Source organism: Alligator mississippiensis, chromosome 1, assembly GCF_030867095.1.
Source record: "Alligator mississippiensis isolate rAllMis1 chromosome 1, rAllMis1, whole genome shotgun sequence".
NCBI lineage: Eukaryota > Metazoa > Chordata > Crocodylia > Alligatoridae > Alligator > Alligator mississippiensis.
This window is the reverse complement of record NC_081824.1, coordinates 212,184,418-212,203,748: the sequence shown is the minus strand read 5'-3', so window position 1 is coordinate 212,203,748 and position 19,331 is coordinate 212,184,418. Positions and strand designations below refer to the sequence as shown.

The window sequence follows — 19,331 nt, the reverse complement described above, 5'->3', positions numbered from 1 at the left end:
GCTCACATCTCGCCAGGTTGAGTACAACCCATCCACCATTACTCCCTGGGTGCACCCCATCAGCCAATTTTTTACCCATCCAACTGTGCAGGCATCAATGCTGCAGTCACTTAATTTATTGATGAGGATGGGGTGAGAGACAGTGTCAAAGGCCTTCTTAAAGTCTAGAAAGACTATGTCCACAGCGACACCATCATCTAAGGATTTAGTTACTTGGTCGTAAAAGGCAATCAGGTTGGTCTGGCAGGACCTGCCTTTGGTGAAGCCATGCTGATTGCCCCTGAGCGTGATCTCCCCTGCAGGTCCCCCACAGATATGCTCCTTGATGATCCTCTCGAAGAGCTTCCCGAGCACCGAGGTGAGGCTTACATATTCAAATGTGGTTATAGCAGGGACCTGGTTTAAATTGTGGGCCCAGCTCTCTGATATCGTGGCCGGGGTAGCCATTTGCATGCCCAGATCATGCCTTCTCCTTTCTCCCCCCATTGGCTGAGAGCCTCTCCTCTCACTCCCACAGCAGCAGTCTGGGTTGCCTGCACAAAGCTGTGCTGCAGGCCAGATACGCTGGTGGGCTGGGATCCACCTGCTCCCCCTTTGCTGCATTCATTCATGGAAACCTTCTCTCTCTAGCACCGTGGAGGAGGAGGCGGCACCATGGACCAGCAGAGCCCACTTGGGCTGCGCTGCTACTGCCGCCGCGCGCGCGCACCCCCCCCCCCCCAGCAGGGGCAGGTGCTGAGGGGAGGGAGGGTAGGATTCCACTTCATTGCTTGTAGCTGGGGCTTGCCTCTCACCTCCCACCACCAGTACAGGGTGGGGAGGGTGTGGAGCCCCCTCGGCTGCCCCCTGGGGATGGGACACAGGGAGGCGTGAGGGAGGGCCTGGCCATCCCAACCTGGTGGTAACTTTGCTTTCCTGGTCTTGGCTGGGGCTAGAGCCAGGGTGGGTTGGGCCAGGTAGGCAGCAAGCCAGCCCCTTCTCAGTGGCTGCTGTCTGCGGGCTTCAGAGGGGCTGGGCGGGCAGTGAGCTGATGGCTTCCGACTGGCTGCTGCTGCCACCACTTTGAGCTGCCACTGCCTCAGTGGCTCTAGCCCCCTTGTGCTGCCCCCTGCCCGTAGGCTGTGGAGGGGCCTGATGGTAAATGGGCCAGCCCCTTCCCACTGCTTCCTTAGGGGCTCTGGCCTCTTTGTGCTGCCCCGTGGAGGGGCCAGGCAGGCAGCAGATTTTTTCCCCTCCCCTCTCCCCCACACTGAGCAAAGTGCAGGGCCAGGCAGGGTAGGCTGGGCTAATACACAAAGATGGGGTTGGGGAGGCAGCTCCTGCCACTGCCTTTACCTTATGGAGGCTGGTGGGGGAAGGGGGATGCTATTCTTTTCATAGATTTCATAGATAGTAGGGCTGAAAGGGACCTTGGAAGATCGAGTCCAGCTCCCTGCCCCAAGGGCAGGTAGTCAGTTAGGGTCAAAGGATCCCAGCAAGATAGATATCCAAATGTTTCTTAAGAGAGTCCAGAGTAGGTGCTTGCACCACCTCTGGAGGCAGTCTATTCCAGGCCTTGGGGAGTTGGACAGTAAAGAAGTTTTTCCTTATGTCCAGCCTGAAATGGTCTTGGAGGAGTTTGTGACCATTTTGACCTTGTCATCCCTTGGGGCGCTCTGGTGAACAGGTGTTCCTGCAGATCCTGATGTACACCCCTTATATACTTATAGGCAGCTACCAGGTCCCCCCTGAGTCTGCTTTTCCAGGCTGAAGAGTCCCATGGCTCTCAGCCTCCCATCACAGGGCATGTTCTCTTGCCCTCTGATCATGCACGTGGCTCTCCTCTGGACTCCCTCAAGCTTTTCCACATCCGTTTTAAATTGTGGAGCCTAGAATTGGATGCAGTACTCCAGCTGAGGCCTCACCAAGGCTGAGTACAGCGGGAGGATGACATCTTGGGATTTGCTTGAGAAGCATCTATGGATTAAAGCCAGAGTTTTGCTCACTTTACCAGCTGCGACATTGCATTGGTGGCTCGTATTCATCTTGTGGTCAGTTATGACCCCCAAGTCCCTTTCAGCCATGGTGCTAGCAAACGTAGCACTGCTGAGCCTATAAGTATGCTACAGGTTTTTTTCCCCAAAGTGGGGTACCTTGCATTTTTCGGTGTTGATTGTCATCAGGTTTTCATCCGCCCATTTTCTGAGCCTGTCGAGGTCAGCCTGGATCACCAGCCTATCCTCAGGTGTGGATACTTTACCCCAAATTTTGGTGTCATCGGCGAACTTGACCAGTCTGCTTCTAACACCAATGTCTACATCGTTAATAAACATGTTAAAGAGTATAGGCCCAAGGACAGAGCCTTGGGGGACCCCATTGGTCACGGTGCACCACGATGATTTACTTCCGTCAGTTACCACTCTCTGGGTCTGACCTCGGAGCCAGTTCACCACCCATTGGACTGTGATGTAGCTGAGGCCGCGGTTGGCCAATTTTTCCATGAGGAGATCATAGGATACCAGATCAAAGACTCTTTTTAAAATCAGGATATAGGATGTCAATCTCTTCTGCCTTATCCAGGTGATATGTCACCTGGTCATAGAAGGAGATGAGATTGGTCAGGCAAGACCTACCCACAAAACCTTTCCTCTGCTCTGTGGCAGCTGCTGTGCCCCCAGCTGGCCAGCCACACTGCTCCCATTTTTAAGTCAGCTCCCCTCCCTGTCCCAGCCCTCCCCCCTTCCCCAGCCTAACACTCACAGCAGCTGTCTTCTTACTGCAGTGAAATGCCATGATATGGCAATTTGCTGGGGCACTTCCCAGCAAGTGGCCATATCGTGGCATTTAATTGCAAATTACATTTTTCTTGAAAATCACAAAAAATGTGAAATTGTGATTTAAACCAGGCCCAAGTTATAGTATAGGAAGTTATATTTAAAACCCCTTCTTACTATTCTATAGTGACATGAAGATGGAGAGATGGCAGCCTGATGTGTTCCGTAAATCAGTTCAATTTGGGACCACAAACGCAGAAATATTTTTATCATTTTTTTTCATTGTGTCACTACAGGGAAGAGTTATAGTGATTTGGGTATCATAACTGCATTTTTATGTCTCAGCTTAGTGGGAGAGCATTTAAGTCTAGAGAAAAAATATGTTTTTTCTCTCAGTTTTACTGACTACCACAACATTCAGTAACATGTTGTATATAGTCTTATTTCATCACTTCTGTTGTGTATTTAGTCAGCTTCTTAAGTTGCTTCTATGGATCTTTTTATATCACAACTTGAGGGACAGGGCCTTAAAAAAATAAAGCAAATAGTAGATTAACCATTCACATTGTGGAGGTATCTGGTTGTCATTTTTAAGGTCATTTTCAAGGTTGCATTCAGTTTTTCACTTGCACGGTAATTAAAACTTTTCTCTAAATGCTTCAGAGGTTTTGAGACTTATTCTTTCTTGTCCAAGCTTCTGTAGCTAATAGCAGCTTATTATTAATGTCCATTAAACTTTATAGAACACCTTGAAAATTTTTAGAATTTCTATGCTTCAAAAACAGAAGGTGAAATTAAACAATTAGCAATAATTGTTTAATTATATTTGAGTTGTTCAACTGGTTAGGTCATTAAGTAGTATCTGACACCAGAAGTAATTCTACCAATCACTTTTTTCCTCTTCATTTAATTTGCATGTTGTAATGAGTCAGCAGCAGTCAGCAGATCGTAGATATGTATAGCATTCTCAGTCAGATGTTAGGTAGAAGACTGGATAGGCTTGCCTCTAGATCCTGCTTCTGGAGCCAGTCTTTGCACTCTTCTTGGCCACAGTTTTGTCTCAACTGAATTCTCTCAATTGGCTCCCCAAAGGGGGCAAGTAGAGACTTCAAGCATTGGTATAGAACTGTTGAAAGACGGTAGTTTGTCATGAGCCATTACCAGTTCAGCCAGTTGACAGAGGCAGCACTGGGACAGTGCTATGAAGGTGGCTGTAACCCCTGATCACTTGTGTAGTAAACTTATTACTGACCACCTACAGAGAAAGGACTCAATGCTCTGCACCTAAGCAGCATCTGAATCCTGCTGTCTCTGAGGCCTCTACATTTGTCATGTGCTATATGTCAGTATTGCATGACAGATTGTAACTTGCCAGATGTTAAATCTGTTTATCCCTGGATAAAAACAGCAGATTAGCTCCAAAGAAGTTGCTTATTGAAACAACAACTTCTTTGTGGCATGTAAGTATCCTGCGATAATTTTAATGTGTGGCCAGTTGTTCTCTTCAACTTCTCTCCTTCACAACTTCTTTAGCCTCACTGTCACTGGTCCGTGGCACATTATGTTTATGGTTCAATTACTCTGTAAAATAGTACCATAAAGAGTCACATAAATAGTTCAGCTGATTTATGGTTGCAAACCAGACAGAAGAATATTTTATTAAATATGTGGAACATTATTGTGGCTTGTCTGTATGGTGCCATAAATTGAACGTGTAGCATGCCCTCATCCTGATGTTGACAATGTGCTGCTGATGGAGAGGGTTGCAAGGTTCTTTGGTGAGGAAGGAGGTGGGACATCTAAAAACATGCCTTTTTCTCAAACTCTGGAGGTGTCCAGGACTGGGCCAACAGTCAGCTGATTGTCAGCCCTGGCTCTGGACAGCCCGAGGTCTTGAACCCATTCAGGGCTGGGGCCAGTAATCAGCTGACTGTCAGTCCCAGCCCCAGGACAGCTGATGATTGACCCTGGAACAGTCCCAGGTTGTAATCAGACTGCAGGCACCCAGCTTTCAGTGGCAGTGCCCTGATGTTGCTGTCAGGCCCTGAGAACAGCCGGGAGGAAGGGGAGCTGGAGGCGGAGAGGGTTGCACATGGCTGGATGCACAGTGGCAGCAGTGTAGGACGATGGGCAATTGGCTACCCAGTTATATTTATAGTGTTTTCTGGTAGTACATATTCTTCTACTGTAATACCCAGAACCACCTATTTCACTAATCATGTACTCTCTAAAGTCTACAGATCCCACAAGGTAGTATTTTTTGGAGATCGTTTGCGGAAAAGGGTGCTGACAGTTAGGCATTGCCACTGATTTCTAGGGTCTTCTTCCATTGAAAGTCAGGGTAATGCACCAGACAGACGACTAGCTTGATCCAGGTTGGCAGTTTTATGCGTTGTCCATTATAGGTGAAATAATGTAGATTAAATTGCTGCTTTAATGGTGATTGCTGATACTACAAGCCATCGTTCATTTATTCATACAAAATCAGACCAGATAGTTTATCTTGCTAAGATACATGGACAAACTTTATTTAAATAAAGTAACATGGAAGGAGTCCTAGTGCATACAACTATTTACTCTGAGCCACTTTTATAGTTGGTGTCAAATAGACTTATAAAAGCTGAAATAAATAAGCAGGTGGACAGCCTTTTAAAGTGGTGGATTGACATTCTCTTCCATAATATCCAGGCCACTTGGTGCCACCTCCACTGTGTGCCTCTACCACACAGCCCCAGTCTGCATCCCCAAATGCAGTGGGGAGGGCCACATTCAGTGGCAATAGTGAGTGGCATGTGCTTTAGGCCATAGATGTCAAGCTCTTCTGGCCCTATGGACCAAGTAAGTGATTTAGGGGACCAGTCCATGGGCTGGATGAGCAATGTGGAGCAGGCCCCACAGGTCAGATCGAGACCACAGATGCCACCCTCCCCGCACATATGGGATCCAGCGTGGTCCGGGATCGAGCTGCACATGGCAACCTCTGGCAGGCTTGGGATGCAAGCCACATGTGGCACCCATTCCAGCTGGTCTGAGGTGGGTTCTGTGTGCAGTCAAAGCAGGTGCTAGATCAAGCATGAGGAGGACCCACAAATACCTTCCACTACTGCAGTGCCAGATCCAGTGCCTGCTCTGGCTAGTTAAGGGCTGCATGTGTGCTGCATGTGGCACTCTCCTCAGACTGGCTGGAGTAGATGTCACATGTGGCTTGTGCCCTGGACCCATCAGAGCTGGTGCTATATGCCCCTGAACCAGCTGGATCCGGAGCTTAGGTGCTGGATCTGGCATGTAGGTGAGGGAAGGTCCTGGGCTTGCCCCAGTCAGATGCTTTGTGTAGTGCATGTTCTGGACCCTGTGCACAGGGCCAGTGTGGTGTGGCATGTGGGTCAATTCAAGACCCAGGTCCAGCACTGGGAGCTAGATGATGTGGTTCTGTGGGCCAGATTTTTAACACCCCTGCCTTAGGAGATTGGGGTAGGGGGTGGGGGAGAGGCCATGGGTAGGATCAGTGGTTTGGTGTGGGCAAGAGGTTTGGAAAATGTGCCTGGATGAGCTGCTTGCTGCTAATCTCATGGACCAGATAGTCATGCTCGGTTGTGGGAATCCAGGTCTGGGGGTTACTTGGGGAATGAGGTTCAGGAGGTATGAGCAGAATCCAGGTACAGGTTGGGTCAGGACCCCAGGAGGTTGGTCTAAGAGTGGACTATAGGAACAAGCCAAGTCAAGAACCTGGGAGTTCAAGAGGGAACAGTGTTGGAGAGCAAGATGGGTTGAGAAGCCAGGAGCTCAAGCAGACAGCAGAGTTGAAGCACAAGCCAGAGGGAACAGAAGCAGTCTGGCATCAGGTTGAGCCCTGTTGCCTGGATATTCCCTGTTCTAGGTCAGAGGTTTATATGGGACAACTGGAGGGTCAGCTAATTCCAGATGGCTGTTTTGGTGCCAGTCAGAGGGTGGGAGGGCTAGGCTCTGCTGCAGGCTTCAGGACAGCCTTAACCAGCCTGAGTGACCAGCTGTAGGGTGGCAGCTGAGGACGAGTGGCTGTGTTGGTCAGGTCAAGGCCTTAAGTTCCAGGCTGTGGCCTGACATGGATCCAAGTACTTTGTGAGCTGGGTCTGGCCCATGGGTTGTAGGTTGCCTACCTCTGGTTTAGAAATAACTTAAAGCAAACTATTGCATGTACCTGGAAAAATATATTTTTGTTCAACAGGCCAGTGCTCTGCAGACCTGAAGAGATGAGAATGTATAAATCCAGAATATTTCTGTTCTAAGGGCTCGTTCAATATGCTAGTATTTTTGGCTCCATACTTTACTTTTATTAATAGTGTTTGTTCCTTGATTATCTTGCTACAAGACACTAGACCAGAGCAGGGCAGTTATTTTGGTGGGAGGGCCGCATAACAAGTTACGGTGAGCTGTCAAGGGCCACACACGCACAAAAAATCTTTCAGGAGATATGAATTTAATGAGGTGCACTGATGTATTGGTTGCCAGCACCGATAAAAGGGAAATTTACGTTATCGGCTTTTTTTGGCTGTTGTAGCTGCTGATGTTCTCTGACAAATATAATTAATTATGCCTTCTGGCTGGGGCTCCTGGATGCCTGGGTTTCTTCTTGGCTGTGGGGCCAGGGCCCTCAAATGCCTGGATTCCCTTGGGTTTCCCCTTGCAGGCGGGCAGCATTTTAGCTTGCAAGGGGTACTGCTTGGGGCTGCCAGGAATGAGACGCAGGGGATGCCGCATGCACATGGTCAGGAAAAGCTCCCATGGTGAGGGAGGGAGTGGGGCTGGGAGCACTGCCCAGCTAGGGTAGTGCAGGGGACTTGGGGTCAGGGTGGATGGGTCCATGGGCAGGATGGATCCATGGGCAGTTGAATAAGGGGTTATGGGGGGAGGGTGGCTCCCTGCTGCTGTGTGGACCTCGCAGGGGAGGCATGGGGGGGCATGTGCCTGCCCGCCCCTCCCCCCACGGATTTTAGCATGCGGCAGATGCGGGCTGCTCACTGCGGGCTCAGGGATCTCCATTCTGTTGCCTTTACCTTGGGAGCCCTGCATCAGCCATGTGTCCCCTGCCTGCCTGGCAGCAGGAGGCACAAGTCACAGCCCCTAGTGTTGGGCAGGGGGTGCACCGCTGGCACAGGGCTCCCGAGGGAAAGGCAGAAGAGGAGAGAGGCCAGAGCCCACAGTGAGCAGTCTGCATCTGTCCTGTGCATAAATCTGGGGGGATGTATGCCCCCTGTGCCTTGCTAGGGGGATGTGTGCAGCGGTAGGGAGTCATCCCTCCCCACACCCTCTGAATGAGCTTCCCGTGGCTCCATCCCACTCCCTGCCCTGGGTCCCATGCACTGACCTGGCTGGGCAGTACCCCAGCCCCTGCCTCCCTCCCTCCCTCACCACGGGGGGGGGCTTGATCTGTACCCCCCTCCCCAAAAAAAAAAAACAACAACAAAAAACGCTTCTTCCTCTCCACAGACTTACTTCCAGGGAGCTGAGGATCATCGCTTTAGATTCATTTAGATCAAGGGTAAGGGCCAGATCCAGATCCACCTTTGGCAACTGTGGTGGGGCAACTGGCATAGGGGTTAATAATACAAACCCTGCCCTGCTGCTTTGTCTGCTGCTGACAAAACACATCCCCAGGGGAGTTCTGTATCTTTGATTTCATTGGTGGATCCTGCCCCCAAATTCCTGGCCCTGCAGGCTGAGTTTTGGGGCTCTGTTGGCTTCTCTCACACCTCTGCTTTTGATGATGTAGCAGTGTCCAATTTCTTAAATTTTTGTTATGCCTTAGTTTATTCAAATGGATCACTTATAATAAAGACTGGTGTCTGAGGATCATAGCACTAGTTTCTGGTTACCTAGAATCTAGAGGATTATTCAGTGGGACAGAGGTAGGGTTGGTTCTCAACAATCCATTTAACTAATTTCCTATTTTGTTAACTATGACATTGAAATTGGTTGGTTGTGGTTTTTGCTTTGCGTTTTACTTATAAGTAGCATCAGGTGAAACTCGTGTCTGAATCTCCTTGCCATTTTTATGCTGTTAGGGTCACACTGGGATTGCTTTTCGTAATATGCGTTGTAAAACCTGCACAGGCCATTGTGAAACAGTGACACTGACTAAACACGCAGTGCTTTCAGATATCTAAAACTGAATATTTCTACTGAGTACAGCAGTATTTCATTTTTATTGTCGTTTCTTAGGGATCTCAAGTCTTACGATAGATTTTAAAAAAAGTAATACAGAAATGTGATTTGTAAATTGATTCTGTCTTTTAAATGTTGAATTTCTAGGCACTGTCTTGGCATTGTAGTATTTTTACTTTAAAGAAAATCTTTAATGTTCATTGAACCATTATTCCCTGGAGTGATATGTTTGTTACCCTTACATTGGCATTGGGATTTCTTTACCTTTTAAAATTTTTGGAAACATGTAGTGACAGAAATCTTTTTGAGCCTTTGCAAAGCTGATGTTGGAGGCTATACAGACATTTTGGAGCCAGTTGAATAACCCAAATAAGTGAGTTCTTTTTCAAGTAGTCCAAAGTAGTTTATATATAAATAATTTGAAACTTGTGTGAAACTAGAGACCAGCATTTCCATTAAGAGAATCAAGACCCTTGGTGAAGGAAGTTTGGAGAAGACCTGTTTTATGACAGTTACAAAAAAAAGAAGTATAAGATCGCTTTAGATGTCTAGAGGGGGCTTAAAATTAGTGGAGTCTTTGGTAATCGGAGAGAGATGTGACCAAGGATGCTGGAGTGCAGAATTTAGGAATGTCTATTGGAGTTTGGTTTGATTCTGTTAAATGCAAGAATAAGTCCAGGGCATCTGATGGTAATGATGATCTACGAGAAATATCTCATTTTCATACTTCCCAAAAGTGAATTCACTGTGTGGTTCTTTCAGATTTTAACTATAGTAAATGTGAGAAATGATTGATCAGTTATTGCCTGAATTTCAGCAGCGTAGTGGTAATGGTTAGAAACAAGGAATTTAATGGACTGAAATAATAATAGATATAGTAAATATGAAAAGTAGTTGAAATATCAACATTAAGTGGCAAAATAAAGGATTCATATTTATCTAAAAGCAGGCATTTTTTCTGAATTTGAGTGTTCTGTTGATGAATGTGTTCTTCAACTTTCCAAAATGCTGACCACATAATATGGTCCTGATGAAGTTGATGAGAAAGAACTCATTGGTGCTCTGTTCTCTTGAAAATCTAGTCATTTTTAAAATGCTTAAATATGAGCCTTCTGCTAAAAAAGCCATTTTTTAAAAGTCTTGCTTAGCATATGTAGTTAAGCACTTCAGAATGAGGATTTTTTAGTATGCGTTGGTTAGCTGGGACCAGCTAATTACACAGGTCTTTTACACGGTAATTTTGGGTGGCAGTTCCTGGAGCACTTAACATCTGGATTAACACCTGAAACTGGTTTTAAGCACTTGTCAGGTGGCTCAAAGTTATGCCACTCCAGGGCAGGTTTATCTCTGATCCCTGTTACTAAGGGTGTGTTACACTAAGGTATTAGCCATTGAGGCTAACACCTTAATGTAAACACCATACCTGCCTCTCTTCCCCACTGGTTCAGATGTGGTCCACTGCATGGAACTTCCCCTCCCCCTGCCTTACTTGTGGCTGCCTGTGCTGTGTGCTCCAGGGGAGCAGGCAGGAAAGTGTTAATGTGCCTGCCTGGTTGCTGCTGCTCTCTAGGCAGGATTCAGTCTGGAGAAGAGCAGCAGCTGGCAATAGTGGCAGATATCAGGCAGGAAGGTTAACTCTTCCCTAACTGCTTCCCTGGGACAAATGGTGTTGGCAGCTACGAGTAAGTGGGGATGGGGTGAGGCAGAAGGGAATCCTGAGGGGCAAGGGTGGTAGCCCTGGGGGCAGGGGGAGGGAATGGGTAGAGCCTGGAGTGGGGGGATTTTTACCTTTCAGTCCTTCAGGCCCCTGCTGGCCTGAAGTGTGGCTGCTCCAAACTTGACCTAGCATTATCACTGATCAGTGTTTGTGTGGCTCACAGCCTAAGGTGTAACAAGGCCCTTAGTGTTGCACAATTAGATGCCTATATCTTCTTCACTCCCTGCTTCCTTTCTACTTATAAAAAGCATCTCCCACTTTTTTTTACAAAAGACAGACATGGTTTCCTAGATTTTAACTTTGTGAAAAGGTTCCATTTAGCTTGTAAGTATGTTTCCGTGCTAAGAAGCCTCCAGCATAAGGTCACTATACTTAATATAGCAATTAAAAAGAAATATTAAAAATGTATTGTATCATTAATTATATTGTTTTTCTTTAGTATCTGACATTGAAATTGGTGATGGGCTGCAGCTCAGAAAGGAACATGCGCTCAAGATCTTTGCTTACATCAACTCCTGGACACAAAGGTATATTCATAAATGTCTTTTCATGATATGGGACTCCAATATTTAGTAAGACCTGTTTGTTTAAAAAAATTATAAAATAACTAGAGTGAACAAAATACTGAATTTACCTGAATCCAAGATGACTTTGAATTTAAGACAACCTACCAATAATTGTATTCTGTACATGGAGAAGTATATATTTGTCATCTTAAGTTTTTAACCAGTGCAGTGGGGAAAGCAGTGCCTGGGGGCAAGCAGTAGGAAAGCAGCTTGGGGGTGGGTGAAGAGTCAGTTTGATCCCTGTCACTTGTTTCCACAGCCACTTGCCTCCCCCTGGTGCCTGCCCCCTGGGCTACTCCCCACCACTATTTGCCTCCACTCCCTGCCCCGCGCTACTGCCGCGTGCCGCCCCCCCCCCGCCTGCTCCTGCTGTCACCACTTAGCTACATGATGGCTCTGGCCCCAGCCAAGCAGTAGCTCCAGCTCTGGCTCCAGGTCTAGCTACGGTCCTGGAGCCAGAGCTTGGAGCCCCTCCCCTACTACTGTGTAGTCTCCCCGCCCCAGGGCACACACACCACGTGGTTTTCCCTTGGATTGGGGCCAGAGTCAAAGTGAACGTTGCAGCTGCAGTAACCGTTTGCCCCAGTTGTTCAAATCCAAGGTGAGGTTTCTTTTTTCTCCATGTTGAACCGGGGTTGGGGGGGGTGAGGAATGTGTCTTGGATTTGAGTAAGTATGGTAGATAGTTTGAGTGTAATATGATGACTCACACGACAGATGGAGAATAGAGAACATTTTGGCACTCATTTATATTTAAACACCTGAGTGCCAGGTCATCTGATGCATGTGTAGATAAAACATATCTTTGAAGTACTGACTAGAATTTCAAAACCTATAGGAGAGCCTATTAAATACTAGTAACAACATATAATAAAAAACACGTATGCTGCTGCTTAATGTGAAATATTCTGGTGCACATTCCCCTCCCCCCTCTTTATTTAGGAAAAAAATTCAAGAATAATTGCTTTGAATTTCAGTATCATGTGAGTCTGTTCTTACAGTATCCTGATACTGTGACTCAACATTAATGATCCTTTAAAAAGAAATCACTGTTGCTATCTGCAATAAAATCTATTATTTAAATTGCTAATATTCCTTATATCTTCTTAAAATTAATGTTGGCTCTTCTTTGTTTTTACTGGTATTTTTTACTCACTAATTAATTTAAAGGAGTTGGCTTTTAGGGGGGAAATTACCCTTAGAGTAAGTTGTTTGGATTTTTTATAATGTCATACCCCAGTTGAAATATTTTTCAGTTCTTAATCTCATTTCTGTACTTGGTGTGCAAACTAATTTTTCATACTGCAAAATGGTTTATAAAGATAAGTAATATAGTTGAGGAGTGGTGTAACTGTATAGGGAAAGCAATTGAGGCAGGGAAGAAAAACTGATTTAATGAAAATTAAGTGACATTTGAAAAGAAATGCAGTATTTTGCACAGTAGGTGAGTTGCAGGCAAGATTTTTGCACCAACAGATAAGGTTTTATAAAGGGGACTGGGGCTAGAGAAACAGTGGAAAAAGAAATAGAAAAAACAGTTTGGGAGGCATATCAGGGAACAGCTATATGCTCTAAAATGAGGAAGATCTTTCTGAAGTGGATCCAGAAATGACTAGGAGTTGTCAGTATGGTTGGTTGGTTATAGGAAGAAAATAATAATTATTTTAGTGTTTGTGAGAAGGTACTCACCAGATTTCTGGATGTGATGGTATCTGGAGAACCAGAATTTGGAAAGCCATAGACAGTAGAATTAGTACTGTCAGTTGTTTTCTATATCTGGTAACTCTGAATCCTCTTATCTAGCAGTTGATCCATTAATAAGTTGGCTGCTCAGATTCACTTGACTCTGACACGTCATCTCTATTGGATCAGGAAGAAGGAAAGATGAGAATCAAACAAAAGATATCTCCACATTCTTGTTTTGGAGATTCACAGTGTAGACAGGCATTGCCTTTGTGTCAGGATTCCCTGGGTGCATGTTGATATGCTTCTGTGGTCCCAGGGCTGGTCATATTGAACAGCTGATTGTCAGTCCCAACCCCAGGTCCACACCAGAGGGTTGAACTCACTCTAGTGTAGCCTGGGAACTGAAACTGCCAATCAGCTGATTGGTGATCCAAGCCCCAGGACTGCACCGGACCTGGCTTTCCCCACTTAGAGATGCATACTGGAGATTCCCTAGGTCACCTCTCTGTCACAACCCAGTGGTTTTGGTGCCTCGGCACGGTGGAATTTTCCCGCCACATGAGAGCCTCTTGCAAAAGTAAAGGCTTTCTGTTGCTGCAGAAAACCCCCGGTGCAAGAGAGTTCCCGCTATTCGGATGTAAATTTGTGTCCCGCTATTGGCCAGTTCTAAATTATGCACATGTGGCAGCTAGTGATTGGCTTGCTGGCCGTTTAAAAATTAGCGCGACTTCCTCCCGAGTCGGAGAACTTTGAGCACGCTGCAGAGTGCCTCTAGAGAGATCTGACTCGTGGCTGAGCTGATGGATAGCCTGATCACCTATCGATTCGTCTCCCCGTTGCCGAGCACAATCCCAGATGTATCCCTTTCCCTGCCGGCCCGATTTGTAGACGGACGTGCTGGCCTGAGCCCTGCCAGCTGGAACAACTAACGTGGTTGTTCAGACAACCGGACCGTTTTCCGTTGCAACAGCAAGCGATGTAAGTAAAGTTTTACAACCATAAAGCTTTCTCGGCCTCTCTATTCACCAGCCCGCCCCGACGAACGAGTAATTATTTAATCACCTCGAGTCAGCTCTGGCCGTCCGAGACAGTCTCTGCAAGTGGAAAACATTTCTCCTGTTGTCCCACAGGAAAAAGAGTCGGGACAGTAGACGATGTGTTTTGCCCACTGAAGCACATCAACCATGTTGGGACACATCCATGCACAGTTGATCTGTTTCTTGAGTTGACATTTATTTATACCAGATGTAGGCAAAATACATACTGCGGGCTGTATCCAGGCCACCAGTGTATCCTGTCTGGCCCACAGGCTGCTGTTGAGAGCCTGAGGAGGGAGGACTGCGCCCTGTGCTGCTCTGCTCTGTCACAGCTGGAGCTGGCCAGTCCATGCAGTGTACAAACTCCTCTCCTTCTCCCCCTCCCTCCGCCCCCCAAGCCTGGCTTCCTGTTGGCACTGTGGCTGTGCAGTCCTGGCAACACAGCTGCCAGCAACCAGGTCCAGATGGGACTGAGCACAATGTAGAGTACCAAGTATGTGTCCTGCCTGTCCACCCGCCATGATGAGCTGCTGCTGCCCTGGCGCTGCTAGGATGCAAGTCTGTGTTGGCTGCAGGGTAGGGGCTTGGCCTGGGGCAACTGCTCCTAATTTTCCTGGTGCGGCATGGTGGCAGTGTCTCATTGTGGCAGGCAGGTGGGTGGATGGGATGGCTACTCAACATGCTGCATCGTGCCCTGTCCCAGGCAGGCCCAGCTTCTAGTGGCTTCAGTGTCAGAACTGTGCAGTGCCAATAGGAAGCCAGGGTGGATGGTGGGGGACAGAGGAGTCTGAATGCTGCCTGGCCCTGGGTGTGGGGTATCAGGCTTGTGTTGATGGTCAGCAGACTGGATAGGATCAATTGGCATCTTCTCCCCCTTGCCCCCCTAGCCCTCAGCAGCTCACCAGAACTCGTTAAGTGGCTCTGCAGCCCTAATAATTGACCATTCCTGATTTATACCCTCAGATACAATGAAGAAGAGATCAGAGGAACATCATCTGTTTCCATTTGGTCACATTCCTAAGAATAAGTTTTTTTTCATCTGTCTTTAAAAAGTACTTCTAGTTACTCTTCCATCAGGCAGGAGAGTTGATGTACATTGTACTGAGTCGTCTGAGGATAAATAGTTTTAAGTCCTCACCTGTGATTTCTGCCTGAAGTTGTCACAGTTTTTATACTAATCAGCCTATAAGCTGATTGTTGTTTCTGAAGCCTTATGCTCAGAAATGTGAAATTTCACACATTGTCTGTTAAACTGGCTTATTTTACTATTTTGATGCTCTTATTTGTTTGTGTCATACTGGAATTAGAAAGGTGAGGTGACATCTTCACAGACTTTAAGACATACTTTTAGATGCTGTGCCTTTACCTCAGGTTATAAGTTTCCATCTTGGGCTAAAGCAGCCTTTTATAGGTGTTCTCTAATCAAAATTTGTACTGATGTTTTTACGGAGCATTATTCCTTAGGCTTGGCTTCAAGATGAGACACAGTATTAGATATTCTATAATGATTTTTTGATAGGGACTTGTTTTCCTATCTTCCTCTTGATGCCACTTCTTACTAATATATCCCAGTAATTGGAATATGTTTGAGCCACTCAAAGGAGAAAATCATCCTGATGATGATGATGTATATTACTGTAATGTCTGTGAATCCTGGACCACTTATTACCTACTCAGTAAATACAATAAAAAGATGGTCTCTGCTCAAAGGAACTAACTGTGTAAGTGTAAGCCAAGAGGAAGTAAATGGACACAAGAACAGACTTGAGTATAAGGAGACAGTGGAACAATATTGGGCAACATAATAAGCCATGGTTTGATAAAGTTAAATATTAACTATTAACATTTGTTGGGATGAATTGTGCATCTTTACACTCCCTGCTCAGTTTTCCCTTTCCTTGGAGTCCTAATTGGTAATGAAACCTGGGAAGTAGTGGAAACTTCTTTTTATAACTCCATTCTGGAAACATAGGCTGGAAGAGACCTCCAGAGGTCATTTAGTCCAAATCCCCACCAGAGACAGGATCATCGCTATCCAAATCTTTCTGTACAAATCCATTGTCCATATTAGTTAAACTAAACAGTCAACACTGACACAACCACAAGGTGTAACAGTTTAACCCACCACAGGTAAATAGCAGCCAATGCCTTGCTGCCATGAGGGTTATTAAAAACATGCTTGAGAGATCCAAGGAAGAGGGTCCGATACTCCATGCTGCAGAGGAAGGCAAAAACCTGCACAGTCTGTACTAGTCTGACCATTGAGTAAAATTCCTTCCTGAGCCAGATATGATGATTGGTCTGTACTTGAGTGCAGGGGCAAGACCCTCTAGCCAGGCACCGGTGGTCTTAAGTCCCAGCAGGTGCATTGGAACATCCCAGTCAAAATCTTCAGGCTCAGCTGCAGCCAACACCCTGTGCTTCTGAGGAAGGTGAAAATAAGTTCAAGACTAGTAAGGGAAGCAGTAGGAGTGAGCAAAAGATCCCTCAGTGGCCTTCCAAAGAAAAGTTTCACCCTCAGAACTGTACTTAATTCATGAGTGTGAGGGTGTTCTTACACTTTACAATTAGCATGTGTTAACTCTAGTTGGTGTTAATGTTAGTTGGTGTTAATGTTGGCACATGCTTTGAGCAGTCGCACCTTAAGGGTTAATACCCTCTCTAATGTGCACAGCTCTGATGTTCCAGGAAGCAGGGACATGGCTAGGAGTTGCCATATTTGCTCCATGTCTGCCCTGCTCGCTGACTATCCAGTGGAAGTATAAACTGGGGAGAAGAGGGAAAAGAGGGAGCGAAGCAGGAGCTCCTGTCACTCCCCTGCTGCTTGGATCACCCCCCTGCCACCTGTCTCTTCACCTCTCTTCCCCGCTTCTCCCCACACGTTTGCTGCCCTGCTGTCCTCAGCTGTCAGCCCAGGGTTGTAGAGTTCTAGATAATGACTTGTCCATGCTAGGAGTCGTGCCTCCTGGGATGCTGGAGGATTGCAAACTGATCGTTCTATCTTAGTGGAACAGACAGAAGTTAAGATAACTCAATCTCGGTAGTAGGGTTTGAAGACAATCCTCACCCAAAGTGGTGTAACTTTAAAATGTTTAGAGGGCCCTTAGCTTTTGTTAATGAGCATTAATATGTGGACACTCATGTTTTAAGTACAATTATGGTCTAATTGTAATGTATAATCTCACCCTGCCTATGCAGAGTCCCGTCTCTGAGAACTATGGTTAGAAGTGAGTACTCTTAAAAGAACCATTCACATTGTTTGTGATTATCCTTTAGAAAAACTTGGAAGTTTTAAAGGCATTAGTAAAGTATTGAAGTTTGTTTGTTGTTGGGAGAAATGTGGATCCAGGAGGGGTGCCTTTTCTCCTGCCATTGAATTCACCAAAAGGGGAAAAGAGACTTGACAATGATTCCAACTCCCAGTCTGGCCAGAGCCTGCATCAGTTAGCTGGTGAGCTTACAGCTCACAGCACATACGGAGCTCCAGCAGAAGTTACACTGACAGAGCTAAAGCTTAGGCCTGTGCGAATAGGGAAGTATTCGATTTGGATTCGGATTTGGCTGATTCGGAGGACAGCGATTTGATTCGGTGATTCGAATCGCTGTCCCCATTCGATTTGGCCAAATCAGAATCGCAGGTTTGGCGCTGATTCAGAGGGGGCTGATTTGAATCTCTCTGAATCTTTTCCAAATAGATTCAGAGGCTTCGGATTCGATTTGGACCTTTTAATGGGACTCCCAATTCGATTTGGAGATTTGGCCACCGAATCTCCTCCAAATTGAATCGGTGACCAAAGCTTTGCACAGCCCTACTAGAGCTCACCGTGCATGTGCCACACCTCCCTGCCTCCCATCTGGATCTTGCCATGGAAGAGGGTGCTGTAATTCTCAAACACTGCTTGGCTATCTGATGCTTCCACAGGGATATCCCTCTGGATGGCTTTCTGGGTTTTCTAGGAAGAGGGGAAATTGCTGAAGAAACTATTGGCATCGCCTTATGCAGAAGGAGGTACAGCTGTGTGCAGGGTATAGCTGTGTACTTATGAATTAATAAAAAGGAATCTAAACCTTACGTAATCACGTGATCATGTAGTAAACTTTGTTATTATTAGAGGTGCACTGATGTATCGGATTGGCACTGCTAAAAGGAAAATTAACGTTATCAGCCATTGCCTCTTTTTGTCCGGATAATGTCATTGATAAATTCTGTATACCTGCCCAGCCATGGTGGTGAACGTAACCCTGGGGCCAGAAGCGGGATGGAGCTGCAGGTGGCTCGACCAGGGGGTGTGGAGGTGGTTGGGGTGGCTCCTTGCCGCTGCATGCATCCCTGGAGGAGGCATAGTGGGGGCATGTGCTTCACCCCTCCCAATTTGTCTATGGGGTGAGGGTGGGGCTGCCCACTGTGGGCTCAGAACCAGAAGCTGTGCCAGTTGCTTCCTGGCAGGGGCCTGGGCCAGGGCTGTGCTTGGAATAGGCGGGGGCAGGGCAAGCTCAGGTGTGCAGGGCGGGTGGCAGCGGCTCTGGGAGGGGTGGCTATGAGGGGGATACGGGGAATTTCGGAGTGTTTGTAGACCCCCAAAGCCCCTGCCGCCCCAGCTTATGGCACTTTGCTGTGCTGCCTTTCCCTCAGGAGCCCTGTGCAAGCAGGTGGAGTGCTAAGGGGGAGCTTGGGGAGCTATATCCACCCCAAAATTCCCCTCCCCATAGCCTCCCTCAGCCACCTTTTCCAGCACCACTGCTGCCACCTGCCCCATGCAGCTGAGCCTGCCCCTCCCCCACCTGCTCTGAGTGCAGCCCTGCCCCAGCCCCCTGCCAGGAAGAGGCTGGCGCAGCCCCTGGCTCCAAGCCTGCAGCAGGCAACCTGCCCTCTCCCTGTAGACAAATCTAGGAGGGCATGTGCCCCCATGTCTCTCTTGGGGGTGCATGCAGTGGGAGGGAGCCACCCCTCCTCTTCCTGCCCCCCCCCCCTCCTCCCTGGATGTGCTGCCTGTGGCTCTATCCTGATCCCGGCCCCAGGGTCAAGTTCACTGCCCTGGCTAGGTAGGCCCCTGCCCTCCTCCTTCCCTCACCATGGGGACCTTGATCTGCCTCACCATAATCCCTTTCCTGCCCCACCCCCTCCCCCAGGTTTACTGGCAGGACTCTGTTCTCCAAGCTGCCAGGCTGCATTCCTGTGAATCGGCTACCGGATCGGTATCAGCCAATATGGCTGGTTAATAATCAGCTATCGGTATTGGCCAAGAAAATCTTTATTGGTGCACACCTAGTTATTATATGGTATGTTTTAGTTGCTTTCGTTTCTGCATAACTGATAAGCAAGTTAAATAGCTTCATGTACTGTTCTTGATAGAAGGTAGGTTCTTTTACATGTGGAATTAATTTGACTGAAAAAACTCTGGCACAGTTCACGCTGGAGTTTATTGCTTATG

General features: G+C 47.0%; 1 protein-coding gene across 3 annotated transcripts in view; it reads left to right on the top strand.

Moving 5' to 3' along the window:
• Positions 1-19,331, top strand: part of USP34 (ubiquitin specific peptidase 34) — a 239,073-nt gene that overhangs the window by 20,498 nt on the left and 199,244 nt on the right. For all 3 annotated transcript variants that reach the window (XM_014595059.3, XM_019500736.2, XM_006273750.4), the window contains exon 2: positions 11,051-11,138. In XM_014595059.3, coding sequence (XP_014450545.1) covers positions 11,051-11,138 — 88 coding nt within the window. The remainder of the gene's footprint in view (positions 1-11,050; positions 11,139-19,331) is intronic.